Source organism: Cydia amplana, chromosome 14 (genome assembly GCF_948474715.1).
Source record: "Cydia amplana chromosome 14, ilCydAmpl1.1, whole genome shotgun sequence".
Classification (NCBI taxonomy): Eukaryota; Metazoa; Arthropoda; class Insecta; order Lepidoptera; family Tortricidae; genus Cydia; species Cydia amplana.
Window position 1 is genome coordinate 2,551,389 of NC_086082.1, and position 16,362 is coordinate 2,567,750.

General features: G+C 36.5%; 1 protein-coding gene across 1 annotated transcript in view; it reads left to right on the plus strand.

The window, feature by feature from the left end:
• The window catches only part of LOC134653943 (potassium voltage-gated channel protein Shaw-like), a 272,060-nt gene extending 256,886 nt beyond the window's left edge, over positions 1 to 15,174 (plus strand). The window contains exons 9-11 of the mRNA XM_063509313.1: positions 12,459 to 12,609; positions 13,842 to 13,949; positions 14,534 to 15,174. Of these exons, the coding sequence (XP_063365383.1) occupies positions 12,459 to 12,609; positions 13,842 to 13,949; positions 14,534 to 14,979 (705 nt within the window). The 3' untranslated portion in view covers positions 14,980 to 15,174. The remainder of the gene's footprint in view (positions 1 to 12,458; positions 12,610 to 13,841; positions 13,950 to 14,533) is intronic.
• The last annotated feature ends 1,188 nt before the right edge of the window (positions 15,175 to 16,362 follow it).

Below are 16,362 nucleotides of genomic sequence, written 5' to 3' on the forward strand. Positions count from 1 at the left end.
GAATTCGTTTCAGATTAAGTTGATCCAACCAGAGCTCATCGTGCTTTGCTATGCCTTCCCGCAGGTTACGACGCCATTCCGGTCTCATCTCCGCACGTTCCTCCCAACTGATAGCTGAAATGTCGAAGCCATTCATGTCACGTTTACCTACTCATAGCCTGGCGATAATTTTTAAGTATTAAATTATTTGTGTGACGTCTACTTCATATTAAGCGTAGAAAAATTTAAAAGTGGAAAAAATTCTGTCTGAGACTTGACTCCAGAGGCCGTGATGGAGTCTCACCCAAGACAGTATTATTTCCACTTTTAAATTTATTCTAAGCTTACTAGCATCGTTCGCAGACGTTTCTGCTTGATAAAAATTAAACTACTTCATATTTTCCAAATAAAGGAACTTCCAAACAATGCTGGGAGCAATAACTAATATATGAAAGTAGCATCGATAACTGGGTTTATTGATATGGAAACTCCTTACCTGTGATGTAATTTTGCCCCCAAGAATCCGATGTCTAGCAAGTGGCAGGTTCCGTTCTCTCATTACTGTATCAGACCATAAATTAAGCCGCAATCTGTCGCCGAGATTAACCTGCTTACAGTGATTTGTGAGGTTCATTCAGCTTTCAATGGGGAAATATGTGACGTAAGGTGACTAAGGACCAATAGCTGTACCATAAGTCACAGACAGTGTCACAACTGACATATACGCTAACGTCTACGTAACTAATATGCGAGTACGAGCGAGATGCATACAAAGTAAGTTACGTTCTCGATAGCGTTTATGTCAGTGCTAAACTGTTAGTAGCCACATTGGTGTGAACTTAGTTACAGTCGTGAGAAAAAAAATACTGGTCGGAGTGGTCGGTATACCACGATTGTGTCAGATATTAGTTTAGAAATGTCTGTTTTTTATAATTTTTCACGTCGTCGGGGTTGACAACTTTTTTCTACCTACTTGTAAAAAAATCAGTTTTAACTGTAAAACTCTCGTAAGACTTCAACATATTAATATTATTTTAACTGATCGGTCAGTAGAGTAGAGACGGTACAGTCGGTGCTCCAGTCGAAGATCCTCGAAAACAGACTGAAATATTGAATTTTAGTATTAAAATAATTAAAAAAAAATGGGTTACTCACTTATTACTAAAGTTAAGAAACTAACGTTACTAACGTTAAGAAACGTCAGCATTATTTAGAAAAGCCAATATTTTATCGGCACTTTCGCTGAATTTGCAAATTCAAAGCAAACACATCACCATGATTGGTTCGACTTATTCTCTTCACGTTTATATAAAATGCCGTATGGATCAAATTGCGATGGCAGATTGTCATTACTAGGGCGTCACTTAGCAGGCACGTCACTTCTCGTCTTGACAAAAAGTCCCCTCCTTGTCACGTACGCGTGACATAGTTTACAATTTATAAGAGTTTGCGATTTAAAGTCACTTTTATTTGAAACGTTTCGGTTTCAAGGCACGAGGGTTAAACAAATTTTGCCACCGAAAATTTTTCACCACGCCAACGTAAGGAAAATCCTAATATATATCTAAATATAAATTAATGTTTATTAAAAACTAATTTCATTTAAAATCATCATTGAAAAGTCAATTCTATCAGCCAACTTAAGGAAACAACTCAAAATTTTCATCAGACTACTTTGCACCACATGTGGATAAAATGCAGCGTCGTCATCAGTTTTTGAACATACAAGAGAGCCTTTAAGGATGACTCACGTTAGACCGAGCCGTGTCCGGGCCGGAGCTTTCGGCGCTTACTTTTCTATGACAGGTGACCGGTGATCACGTGATGCTTTCCATAAAAAACAAACCTCCGGGAGCTCCGGCCCGGACACGGCCCGGTCTAACGTGAGTCATCCTTTACCCGCTGGTGTGGTGAAAATAAAATTACCTACCACAGCCCTAAATATTACCACACAAGGTGCGTGACCATTACGGCTACCATCAGTTTAGCACTGACATAAACGCTATCGAGAACGTAATTTACTTTCTATACATCTCGCTCGTACACGCATATTAGTGCGAACGAGATGTATAGAAAATAAATTACGTTCTCGATAGCGTACATGTCAGTTTTGACACTGTCAGTGACTCATGGTACGGGCTCTTGTCGATTTTCCCGCTTCCACTCATCGCTTGCGCCTCTTGTCTTTAACTAATGATTTTCTTCTCATTTCTTTGCCTTTTTCTTACAATGAGTAAGTCTCAGAACGCCGGTGACAAAGCAGTTTTTCATTATCCGGTGGCTTAGTTTCATTTGTAAGGTTTTACTTAGGTACAATGAAAACGTCTGTGATGGACGTAGCTTAATTACAAAAAATGGGAGATTTTTTTTGTCCAATTAATAGTCACGTTATTTTAGCTTATCTAAATTTTCAGCTTGTAAAAATTTTAACTCCTTAATACAGGAACCCAAATATAGCTTTAGTTTGATGTCCAAATCTCTTAAAAGATGACGCTGTTCCAGACGCAAACTAGGTAACGCTAGTATATCATAGAATGTCTGCAAAGTAGTCTGGTGCAAAGGAATCGGTCAAATATAAAAATAAATTATTGGTAACGTAGCAATAGCAACCAGTATAGCAACTAGTTTAAACAAAGTGGTCCTTCTTGAAATTACTACTCCATATATCGATAAATTTTACAAAAGTTTGTGTATTGACTATTGTGGTTTAATTTTCTCAACATTATTTGCCAATGTAGTTTTGACCAACACTGTAAAAATCTTCGCAGCGCTTCGTGTGAACACCAAATACAACAAATATGTACAAACGTGTTAAGTCTTACCATAAAAAAAAGTAAATCAAAACGATTGGGCTGAAGTCAAAACAATATATTATGCCTATTAGGTACTTATTTTGCGTATTTGTCTTTTTTTGAAACTTGATTACCCTGCCTTCAGAAATAAGGAAAAGCCTTTTCTTGATATTACCGAATATTGTTTGAAATAATTGGATGGTTTTGAGATATTGAAGGTTAATTTACTGTTGGAAGAGGAACATTTGTAACGATAAATATGTATGTATTGAAAAATTATACGCAAAATGCTTTTCCTCGCATCAGAGCCCGTACCATGAGTCACTGTCAGTGTTAAAACTGACATATACGCTATCGAGAACGTAATTTACTTTCTATACATCTCGCTTGCACTAATATGCGAGTACGAGCAAGATGCATAGAAAGTAAATTACGTTCTCGATAAAGATAAAGATAAAGATATTTTATTTGCAAGAATACTTAATTCTAAAATACATAGGTGTTGTTTTGTTAAGTGGTGTACAGTATTCAGTCGCACAAAACGACATGCAAATTTTACATAAAACGCTATCTAATAATTATTGTAATAAATTAAAATTGAAACATTAAAATTCATAATAAGTAATTAATTAATCAATAATAAAAATAGTTTAAATTAAATACATGTTAATACACACTAAAAATTATACTCCAGATATTCCTTCACGCTATAGAAACAGTGGTCTAACAGAAAACTGGTTACTTTTTTCTTGTATTCCATAGCGTTTAATAGTGTTGGGCAAGTTGTTGTATAGAACTATGCACATATCAGTTCCGCGCGCACGCGCTCAGCGAGTGGACGTGTGGTTTTTGTTTATGCTGTCTTAAAAAAAAATATTGTACGCATTCTTCTTATATATATATATATATATCTGAGTTGCACCGAGGTTGGTGTAGAAGATTTTGGTACTGAGTTCTCTGACTTGAGTAGAATTCAGATCTCATTTTAAACAAATCTGGACGGTTTTTTACCAGTAAACATGCTTTTTTTGATCGATGGCGTTTATGTCAGTGACAAACTGGTGGTAGTAGTACAGAACCCCTAGTGCTAGTGCAAATTTCATTCGATAGCGTGACGTGATGTACGCGTTTGCGTTAAGTCTCATTTTGTATCGAATTTTGAAAAGCGCGCCAAGCGGGACATTTTGGGAACTTGAGACATATAAGTAGTATATTATTAGGAAGTTGTATATAGAATTTTTATAAGAATTTTAGTTGTAGAACAGCAAAATTTCTTCTGCCTTATTTCTTATTATACCTTTTTTTTTTGAGTTAATATAGCTATAAAGCCAACTACACTTTTAAGCGACTAATTGCAATAGGGATGATGACACATTTTGAATTTTATAACAAAATCTAGTAAAATAGCAAACGAGCAATTTATCACAATAATGTGGATATTAAAATAAAATATTGAAAAATGACAAAAATACAGGACCTGAAAGTTTCAAATTTTAAGTTTTTTTTTAACTTCCAAAAACGATAAAAGTAAGGGTACCATTCGATTCCTTACATTTCATCCAAAAAATATTGTACAGCAACTATATACATAAAAGAAATATTTCACCGACAAAAACGCAATTTTCTTGTTTTGTCCATACTACTCCAAACTACAAGATGGGCTCCCAGAGACCTTGACGTCACGTTCCCTTGCCGTTTTGTATAGGGCGTTTCGTGAGTGAAGTGCGACTGTCGGCCTTTGACTACAATTTCTGACTTTTGTGTTACTTAAATGCAATGGGTCCCATATAGACATTTGATCCTAAAAACAAACCCGATCGATTGATACCATAAATGAAAATTAGTCATGTAGCCTATTTATCTGGTGTAACATAACAAACAAAAATGTATTGTTACATTTTCTAAGACGCTTATTTTTAATAAAACCCTTGCTAATTCAAGTTCATAAATTATTTTCCTGTCTTGTCAGAAAACGCCTGAAAAGATACAACATCAAATTTAACAGGCAAAATAAGCAGCATCTTCTCTTAAAACAGGTAAAATTAATTTAATTTAAGTTACCCCAGTAATATTTCAATTTCCTTCGTGTTAACGTCAGCGAATGGCGGACCGAGTCCAAACAATTTTCAAAAAGTCGGGTTTCATGCGAAACATAAACGACACTTACGCTTTTTGATACATTGTGCGTATCAAAAGGTCGTATCTTATTTTAACTTGGATATTTTAAAGGCCTGTGCACACCGGCTGCGTGTGCGTGACGTGTACTGTTGGATGTTGGAGCCGCACACGCACACGTCACGCAAGCGGTGTGCCGTCTCTCATAAGGATCTGTATACTACAACGCCGCACGCGCACGTGTACGTCACTCACACGCAGCCGGTGTGCACAGGCCTTAAAGCGTTTTTATTTAAGAATTATTTTATAAGATAAATAATTGCCTCTCCGTCTCGCTTTAATTATAGGTAAGGCAGGATTAATTGTTTTTTGACGGGTAAATTAATTAATTTATTCTTGATACATTGACGTGCCCTTGTCGGGCGGAATAAATTAATATATAAATAGTAATTTAATTTAAATTTCAGTAAAAGATCGATTTTAAAAACAATCAAAATCGACTAAATTTGATATAGGGGGATCCGTTTGGTATCGTTGATTAGGAAAAAGGTTAAGAAAAAGTTATTGACGCGAAAATAATATTTTTTTTTCTATGACAGATCGGCCAAAAAAAACGTTTTAGACTGCGGACGCACTACCGCTCGCTATGAAATATATTATAAGTAAAAGACCAAACAGTATAGCCAAAAAAAAAACAATTTGTAGGTAGCCCTCACGTTGAGATTTATAAAGACCTTAATGGCTTTTTTTCAAAGAAATTAAATTGTAACACGAACAGCGATAACATAATCAACGTTCAATCTTCACCGGTAATTCGTTTTTCGTTTGATTATCGCTGATGGAAAAGTTAAGGATTTTACAAAAATGTACTTGAGTTACATGTGATCGAAAATTGGTTGGAAATGAGAAAAAGCTTTAATAAGCTTCGGTGTTTGTCAAGAAAATCTATGTTTTATGTTATGCAGCAGCTGTATTATGGTACCTAGATTAAATAAGTCACTTTATATGGCAGTCACATTAACCATTTCTTAAAAAATATATAAAAAGATTTATTCGTGACGATCACAAAACATGTACGGACATGTACACACAACAACAACAGCAAGAAAAGAAGAAATTAATAAGCGTGCATCACGAAATGGACACAACTCAGCATAATGCTAGCTATAAAGCCAGCGCCGTGTTCCGTAGGGCCGTAGGGCCATAGGGTTGTGATTATTCTCTTTCATAATAAATTGAAATAATCGAATTGAATGGACATAAAAGCTAGGTACGTATTTAAGTTTCAAAAGATCTAACGAAAAATCACAAAAAATCAACGTTACTTCATCAACGTTTTGTGTGTGTTAAATGACCTAAAGACGCTAAAAAGAAGCCCAATTTTCTGCCAGAAAACAGATTTGAAATTCCAGAAAAATATCGCTCATATTCCCCGGGATAGGTAACTAACATGTTTTCCCGTACGTTCAGAATTCTTGAAATTTCGTAGGCACTCGTTATGTCGAAAATATGTAAGTATGATGTTAACTTATTTCGTCTTGAGCTCTGTTGCCAATTCTGTTTTAACAATTTGATATGATTTTCATCTGGTTTTGATAGGCCTTGACCGCCTTTAGCGCTCCGTCTCACTGCGTTCGAGCGCCAAACTACGCCCCCCCCCCCACATCTAGCGTCTCCCGAACGTCGACGCCTCACCAACGCCCGCGCGTCGTCGACGCCGTGCTCCCGCAAACGTCGACGTCGCAGTGACGTCCGCGCGGCGTCGGCGCCGCGTTAGCGCCGCGCCTCCTCGACGTCAGTGGCGGCTGTCGAGAGTCGGAGCGTCTGACTGGACGTTGGTCGCCGCTGGCGTCGCGGAGGCGCTGCGCGGGCGCGGCGTCGGCGCCGCGCGGCCGTTGTTGTAGCGTTGACGTTCGAGAGGCGCCGCAGCGTCGCGTCGCCGCTGCGGGAGCGCGGCGTCGACGCCGCGCGGGCGTTGGTGAGGCGTCGACGTTCGGGAGACGCTAGATGTGGGGGGGCCCTACATCGGCAGAAATGAGTGCCTTTCATCCCTTGGTTAAGAATCTACTATTGAACTGGTTGTACGACCAGTGGACGGACCTACTATACGACCTTGATTATCATTATGGTGATCGGCGCGCATCTCACGCAAGACTTTTACTTCATTTCCCATACCACCAATCAGCGTGGGCGGTCTTCAAGGTCATATCAAAATAAAATCAAAACCGTCACCAATTGGTAAATCTGAATCAAGCTTCATATTAAAATATTAAATCAGAATCAGCCTCCTGTTAACGATGAAAATACGGAGGTTTTACGCCGTGAATTTGTAAAATGGCTGTAAAATTATTTTATGGCAAACTGGAGACGTTGAGGAACAAACTTGGAGTCAATAAGGATCACTTTTCTTTGAAACTTTAACGACAAAGTGTCAAGATACATATTGGAGTGGTTTGGTATAGATGTTATTGCTTTTTGTTTTTAATTGCTCGTTTTCAAGTAGAGTTTTATTTGAAAGGAATAAAATGTTGTGATTTGTTTTTATATGATTATTAAACCGTACCGCAATGCAGATGCTTTGAAAATAGCTGGTTATTTCAAAGTACCAAAAATGTTCGTAAATTTAACTATTTCCAGTACTCAGTATGAAAAAGAAATATAATAACTGATGCATAAATCAGTTTGTATGACATACAATAATAATTATTATTAGCATTTGTATTTTGTAATAGCATTTGTAATTTGATTTAAAATTTATAAATTGATTCGTTTTAGAACTTGATTCAAGCATAAGTTCTGGAATGTTTCTTTCATCCTAGGCTTCGATCAACACGGGCTTCCGACAGGTCGGAAGGGATAGGCCCAAGCGATATCTTGACATTCAAATCATTCTGCCATTTTTCGCGGGGGGGAACGTGTACACAGTCGCACTTCTCACACACTTGCATACAAAATCCAATCTGTAATGACGACACAAATACATAGAAAATGACACCCTACACAGACAAATCTTGCACACCTCGATCTGTTTTTGTGTACGGACGAGTCACAAGTGTTACAACACGCACACTAACACATTTTCGTCAAGAGATGAGAAGTCGGATTTGTTGCTCGACCGATCCGCAATTTGTACTGGGCGAGAAAAATCGTTAAATCCAGCAATTACATGAGACTAAAATATAATAATTGTGTTTAAATATAATTAAACGTATGACATGTAAAAAAAATATTACGTGTGAAATATAACACCTTCTTTTTGTAAATTTGATGTCCCCGACCTCTTTTTACAACAAAAAACCGATCAATTAGGCATTTTTTCTGCTGCTGTGTTTACTCGCGCGTCTGGACTCGGTCTAGTTAAAAATCCGAGCGCAACTAGTTTTATTACCCGCGCTAGATCAGTTGATCTTGTACCTAGGCAGAGGGGAAATAGTGCGAATGCCGCATCCCTTCCGTGTTGATCGAAGATCCTAGGTATTTGTTAGAAGTTGTATTATATTTTGATTTTGTCATGCCTCGTCATGAAACTTGTTAATTTAAGAATTTTTTATCTACTAATATGCCAAAGAGTTTGGTTTCTTTTTCTGCACATCAATTTCCAAACTTTCTTATACAGTTAGTTTCGATTTCAGTGCCACTTGAAAAATACGCCAATGAGTAACGTAAATGTTAAATGAAATACGGGAGAATGTTTAGTTGCACATTGCTAAATTTATTTCAGCTGCTACATTATAGATGGTTGTATAATATTATTCATTTGACGAGAGTTTCTTACGGTTAGTAATATGATTTCCACGTTTTTCAGAGGCAGCAAATGTATGCAAATCTCATACTGCCGCTGCCGCGATACGTGTATGTTGGCACGCCTTTAATTCTCATTTTCTAGCGCTAATTAATACATTTTGTATTTAAGCATTTTATCACGCGGTATAAAAAGCGTATATTTTCTCAACTTTAATATATTTTTGTTAAGTAGGTTGCGGAATATTGCGTTTTGCAGGCTATAGAGCAGCAATGCACCAAAGATAATTTTTAAAATTATAAAATTAACTAGCGACCCGGCGGCTTCGCACGGGTTAACAAATTATACATAAACCTTCCTCTTGAATCACTCTATCTATTAAAAAAAACCGCATCAAAATCCATTGCGTATTTTTAAAGATCTAAGCATACATAGGGATAGACAGACAGTGGGAAGCGACTTTGTTTTATACTATGTAGTGCCATAGAGAAAAAAATACATGGATTGCTCACTCCATACATCAGTTTTAGTACCAAAAAGACTATTAGCATCTAGCATCGAGTTGCTACTTGACAATAGATGTAGCATCGACCGGAAAGTCTTATGCTGTTGAGATAAGACTTTCCGGTCGGTGCTACATCTATTGTCAAGTAGCAGTACTGATAGTTCCGCTACTCGATGCTAAATGTAGACACTGAAATGAATAGTCTAACTGATGTATGGAGTGAGCACTCTTGTCTTACTATATTTATCTATGGTAGTGCTGTAGTGATCAATCAAAATTCTTGGTATTTTTTTTTGCACGGACATTGCCAACCGTTCTGAACTTCTGACGGATAGTCTCGACTTCGATGTCTCTTACAACAGACGCCTATGTATGACCTAAATATCAGTTAAAACAGTTCTTAACTTGGTGTAATAACCCCTAATCGGAAATGAAATTTTCTAAGTGGAAACTTGCGTAAGATCTTTCTCATGAATGTTTCTGAAAATTTCCAGCAATTTTGAGAATGTTTGCAACTAGCACATTGCTACTATACAGTACTGAAACCAGATTTCCGTGTTTTTTCTTTAGCAGAATAATAAAATACCCATGTTCCTCACTTTTACAACAAATTGCCCAAATCTAGGACATCGAAATTTCCTGAAACGTAAAAACTAGACACCCATAATTAAGTATTTTCCTCCCCCAAGGTGACCTACGTTTCCCTATTAAATTATTTATCTTAGCACGCTGTCGTTACGCATCCGTTTTGTCACCCAATAAAAGTGTTTGTCACGGTCTATTTACCATGTGGGGAAAACACGGCGCTGTGATAAGTACGAGTATCTTCGATATTAAGTGTGTGTCACTCGTAGGGTGACAATTTTAGTGATTTGTTTTGTACATTTTGTAAGTATGGATTACAACTTGGGAGAAATGTTTGTAATGTACATAAAAACATTGTATTTAGATCGTACTGAAAATTCCTGGACTGGCCACTTAGAAAAAATAAGTTTTCTCATATATCAGAATAATGTACATACCTACATTAATTTACAGTATTTATATTTGTGACGTCATTTCATAACAGCATTTATCTACTCTAAAATCCGCGTTTCTCTTTTTCATCTCAAAAATGTTTAAAAGCTTAAATTGTTTAAAATAATTCCTAGTTTCTAGACTCTACAGAGTATCATCTATAAATATATTGCGTAGTAGCTAAAGGCAAAATAGATAAAACAAGCTAAAATCACCAGGTAGCTAGAATTATACTAAGCTGATAGACTCACGATATTTTTAATCTCTGCAACAGGATAAAAAAAAGAGCAGACTCATCAGGATTCAAAACGGTGGAGCGTGGAGCTGTTGCCGTTCTTTTATTCAGTTCTGGCTAAAAGGTGGAAAATATATAAATTCACCGTCGACAATGAGGGTCCACACCTACTACTGCGATGCACTCTTGGTTAACTGTACTAACAGCATGCGTATAAACTGAAATAGATGTCATATAGCCCTGCGGTGGTAGGTAGCAGAGTATGTGAGTGTTGGGTATGCGTATGTTTAAAAGATCGACAGACTGACGGGTTGGTTTTTGAAAAATTACGGGTCACTTAGTCTACAGTACTAGTTACTCAAAGTGTGTTCCGCGGAACCCTAGGGTTCCGCGACACCCCTGCAGGGGTTCCGCAAGAATTTAGAATTATGCTTATTTAATAAAAAAATACACTTCTAAAAACTATTGTTTTATTGTAGGGTTCCATCAAGTATTTCACTTTCCAAAAGGGTTCCGTCAAAAAAAAGATTGAGAACCGTTGGTCTACAGGTATGAGCGCCGCCAGGGGCGAACAGGGGGGGAATGTTACATCGAATGTATGCCCCTCTCACGCTCCGCTAGGCTTTTAGCAATATCAACTGGAGAGATAAATATATATAATTTGGCATTTAAGATTGCTAGTCAAAACACGACCTATAGATGTAATCAATATTTTCAATTTAAATTTGTTTGTCGTTGTTGACCCGATATCGCGTCCGTATGACTCAGGAAGTTAAAGTTTACATCTAAACAACTATCTGTATTAACTCATACTACCTGAAAACGATTTCTAAACCTTTTCAGCTTTTGTAATGAATAAAAGCGAAATACCCATCACTTAAAACAGACTCTTAAACATTAACGCCCTTTAAAATAATCAAAATGCTACAAAACTCTTGTTTCACTTTTAATAGGCGCGCTTTATGAGGTATTTGAGTTATGTATGGATGTATGTATATACTTTATTGCACATGGAAATAAAAATACGAGAAACATAGTTACAGAGTAAATTAAATACAACAAAGGCGAACTTATCCCTGTATGGGATCTCTTCGAGTTAACATTTGAGGAAACGAATAAAACAAAACAGAAGTAACGATGAATGAGTCATAATGGTGCTTTTAGGGTCGTGTTACGTTCTCCCTCAGTCTCAAAACTTATGAATGCGTAAGAGTGAGATGAGTGCAAATTGCAGTTGGAAACGGGGTTGTAGAAGTAACTCATTTGTGTTTAAAATAAAATTTACAATGAACTCTGCGGATGATGGAACGTAAGGTTTTTTTTATAATGACAGTATGATAAGTACCTATTTATTTTGGGCACACAAACCCGTTAAGTAGGTGTGCACCCGGTAGATATTGCACGAACAAACGTGTGCACTAGAATATTTATTGGCGTAGAGAGATTCTCCCAAATTTCCACGCAGTTTTTTTCATCGAAGGTTTTTTTTTTGTTGACCTTTTCCGCCGAGCTTGATTCATAACGCTTGATTACTGGTACGTGATGTTCAATTTTATGTGGTGGAAATAGCTGTGTTTTTTTAGGCCCGTGGGCAGTAATGGAATTTGGTTTGCGGGAAAACCGCTCCCCGTCAGTTAGGTATAATTATGAAAATGGACAAATGTGTTAACAGGAGCACGATTCAGGTTAAACAACCTGTTACGGTTTTGATATTAGTTTGATACAATTTTGAAGATCGCTCTCTCGCTGATTGGTGCATGCGAAATGAAGTGAAAGTCATGCGTGAGATCCACGGCAATCACCAAGACGATCGTCATATATATCCAGACAGACCATTTTTAAAGATTTTTTTATACAATCGACCTCTTGGTCATTTAATGTACAAATAGTTATTTTATTTGAAACAATAAACTTTCATTGTAAACTAAAGTGCCATTTCCTTCTTCTTCCGAAACAAAGCACTTATCTTCTCTATTAAATGGAGTAGTCCTTGAACTCCACATCTGCAAAATAATCCTTGACCCCGCAACCTTCATAAAACCTAAAATTAATAACAGCGCCATCTGTCCGCAGGCGCGGTCAAAACTTCCCAAGAAGCGGCGTCGAGTGCTACCTGTGGAGCAGCCGAGAAGGAAACGCGACGTGACGGCGTCGAACCGGCGGGTGAACGCGGTGAAACACCCCGTCGTGTTGAAGGACTTATCTCCCGGTGGGAACAAATTTGGTGAGTACGGTTGCCGATAGATGGCGGTAGTTAGTCGGCTTTTTCATTCTTAACCACTGACGTACGAATGTGGTACTTGAATGTCAAACAAAACACGTGAGTGGTAAAGTTAAGGGTTAAACTTAAAACCTAGCAAGATTCAATGAAGTGGAATAAAACGTTTTGTTTGCCTTTCAAAATTATTGTTTATAGTTTTTATTAATCTAGATTATTTAAGCTTAGGTACTTGGCGAATTTTAACTAAAATGATTGAACGACTATTCTTCTAAAAAAAAATTCTTCGGCAAATGAGAAAAATAGTTTCAAAAGGCTCTTGAAGGGAGGTTTGAGATAGCAGAGTGATTATTAGTTAAGTACTTAAGTTTCAGAACAGATGGCGCTGAACATTTAAGTCAAGTAAGCTTATAACGTGTTACGTGTGTAAAAAAATAGAGAGCGCTAGTCGTAGGGTAATCAACTGAAAGCATTATTCATGAATTCAATGCTCGCATGCCGTATAATTTGTGAGCGATCGCTTTTTCCTTTATTTGCTGGAAAGATGGAGGTACTTACCTGCAATAAAATTGCGTAATGTGAGGTTTTACGATAGAAGAATACGTTCGTACGTGACTACAAGTTTTAGTTATATTTGTCGACGTATGATACTGATGGGTTATTTAAGTACTTACCACTTATACTGCGTGTATTTTTAATATAACCGCAAATTGAAACGAGGCTAAGGTTTCAGAGCTATGAAACTAATTTATAAGGAATTTTGAATTTAGCACTAACAGAGTGCCATTAATTAACTTTTCGAGCGACAATAATTGCGTACATTAGTCATCTACTACTACTACTAAGTAAAGGATGACTCACGTTAGACCGGGCCGTGTCCGGGCCGGTCCTTCGGGAGCTTCGTTTTTTATGGAAAGCATCACGTGTCGTAATCACCTGTCATCTGTCATAGAAAAGTAAGCGCCGAAAGCTCCGGATGCAGAATTATTTTGAAAGGAATAATTAAAGTTATATTTTATTAGTAATACATAGGTCTTATGAAAGTAAAGCCATTTGGGCCTATACTGTAAGATAGTTATATTACGTCGTCGTATCAAAAATAGACGTAGTGTTAAATTAGGTTAATAATTCGTTTGGTCAGGGTTAGTACCTGGTTAGTACAGTGTAAAATTTTCTATATCACTTGATACTCCGGTGCCGTTGAGATAAAACATCGTTAACATGCCCTTCTTTCCCAGGAGTGAATGGGATGAACATGATCAGCCTCGCGCTGCAGGGCCCTCCGAACATCCTGACGCGACCATCGACAGCGTCAGCGCAGCCGCTGCAGGCACGGGCTCCTATTGGTAAACCGAGCGTCCTGATCATTGAACCACCTCCTACTCTTGATAAGAGACGAAGTCGTCCTACTATAGTGCTCCTTTAATCTAAACATCCATAGACTACCGAAGTTAGAGCAGAATGCAAGATTTTTGTGGGTTTTTATTATTTAAGTGTTTCAATTTCATTTGTTGTTTGACAAGATTTTGACGAAAGATTTGTACATGTTGACTATGACTATTAAAGTTACAATAGACACCAAGGGAATACATATTGCGGGAAGGAGTGCAAATTCAAAATTTTGTTTATCTAGTATACAGCAGAAAAGCTGTATATTTTGAAAAAATCATGTTAGATATAGTCTCATTTTGACGTTAAGTTTTCTACTCACGCATCCATATTCGACAAAACCTATCCCTAGAAGAATGTCCCTGGCACTCCCTGATAAAATTTCAAATATGAAATAACAATCTTATTATAAATGTATTTTTTTTTTTATGAATTTAGATTTTGGCTTAATTTTACCTACAGCTTTAATCAAGTTAAAAAAATAATTATAGTAAAAAATATAGAACACAATAAAAAAATGCTCAACAAATTTCTCTTACAGTCGAGAGCCCAATCGTGAACACTCAAGCCGGCGCCATATCCCTTGCATCACTGCAACCACCCCTGATGACGGCCCCACCCCTGCAACCGCGACCCGCAACCACAGGAGCCCTAGACCTCATGCTACCATTGCAACCAAAACTACTACCAGGCTACAACCTGCAATCTTCATTTCTCACCAGCACCATGTCCACTGTTCGACCACCCGACAGAGAAACAAAAGAATCCCCAGACAGTTCCTCTAAAGATGATTGTATAAACTTAGATAGTACACAGGATAGCGTTAAAGTAGATTGTGAAAATTATACTCTAGATAATGATGTTAGTGATGTTACTGACAATTCTAGCAAAGATGAAATTAACTCAAACGTAATTGATGCCAAAACGATTGAAACTAGTGTAGTGAGCAGTTCAAATGATGATAGTCCTAACAACAATTCTTATTAATACGATTCTTGTTTATAGATCGATGGTAAATGTAATAAAATTAAAACCCCAAATTTTTAAAGTCTCCCATTAGAAATAATGTAGGTTTTTCAAATTAATTCACTTATTAAAGTTGTAAAGTTAAAGTTTGAAATCTTGAATGTGTCTCGACCAAACCCCTGTGGCTATATGTTGGTTGACTTATAGTTTGTGTTACCAAAACCTATATTTGTAGATCGTACGTATCAAAAAATATTAATTTAAATGTCAATGTGCATTTTATCTTGTTTTTTGAAAACAGGCACATTATTGTTTCTATCGCTAATGTCCAAAATGATGATACAAATGGATTTCGCTTTGGTGATACATATTATTTGTAGCCAATTGTTGTATATTTTGTAAATGAAAGACGTCAGTGATTGCTTGTAATCTAAGCAAAGTTTCGACTTTGACTCTTGCCAAATATTTTCTATTGTAAATCTGATTAGAAAATTGCTTCCACTGAGACCTCTTGACATTTTAAATAATAAGTTTAGCTACAAATCTATAAAAGCTAAAGTTTTCAGTATTCAATCTCTACACACTGTATACTTTACAAATAGTTGATAGTTTAAGTTTAAGGCAATCCCTGCCTTAATGAAATAAAGATTGTTTTTTACCTTTGTCATTGTTAAAATATTACATTAAGTATGCATACTTTCTTTAATAAAAGGAATGGCTTTTTATTCCAATAAAATAAATGTAAATAGAAGTGTTCAAAAAATCAGTAGATGTCATTAAGTTGTTTCAAAAGTATTAAAATGATGAGTATAGCTTATAAAATGTTATTTTTTATCGACGAATAAACATTTTCTTTCTTAGAAGTTTTCTTTGTAAGAGTTCGAGATCAAAAGCGAACTTTAACATTTTTTCGTTTTTTGTGCCAAATATAGATGGAAAATAATGTTTTATGAGCTTTACCCAGTGATTGTACAAATTGTTAATACTTATTCAATCTTACTACAATTATAGTATTGTATTAAAGGTGTGACGTAGAGGTTTGTTTTTAATTGATTGTTTAATGATCGAACTTTAAAGTTTTTTTTTTCAGAAAAGTCTTTAAAATAACAATTTTCCTTCCTGCTAAAATTAAAAATATCTTTTGGTCTAGCAGAAAAGGAACTCTTTCTACTTCTTAAAGCTTAAAGGGCAAGTTGACGGACGTATCGGTATACACACACATACACGTATCGGTAACATGAAGTGAAATTAAAACCATGTCTGAAGTATTTCAACAACTACATATTATTTATTTGTATTTTAGAATAATTGCGAGTATCTACTGCAAAAGGAACAAATTTTGGCAAAATCCAACTTTTCGCATCATACTAAAACAGTACAATTTCTAGGAAAAAGTTGTGTGTT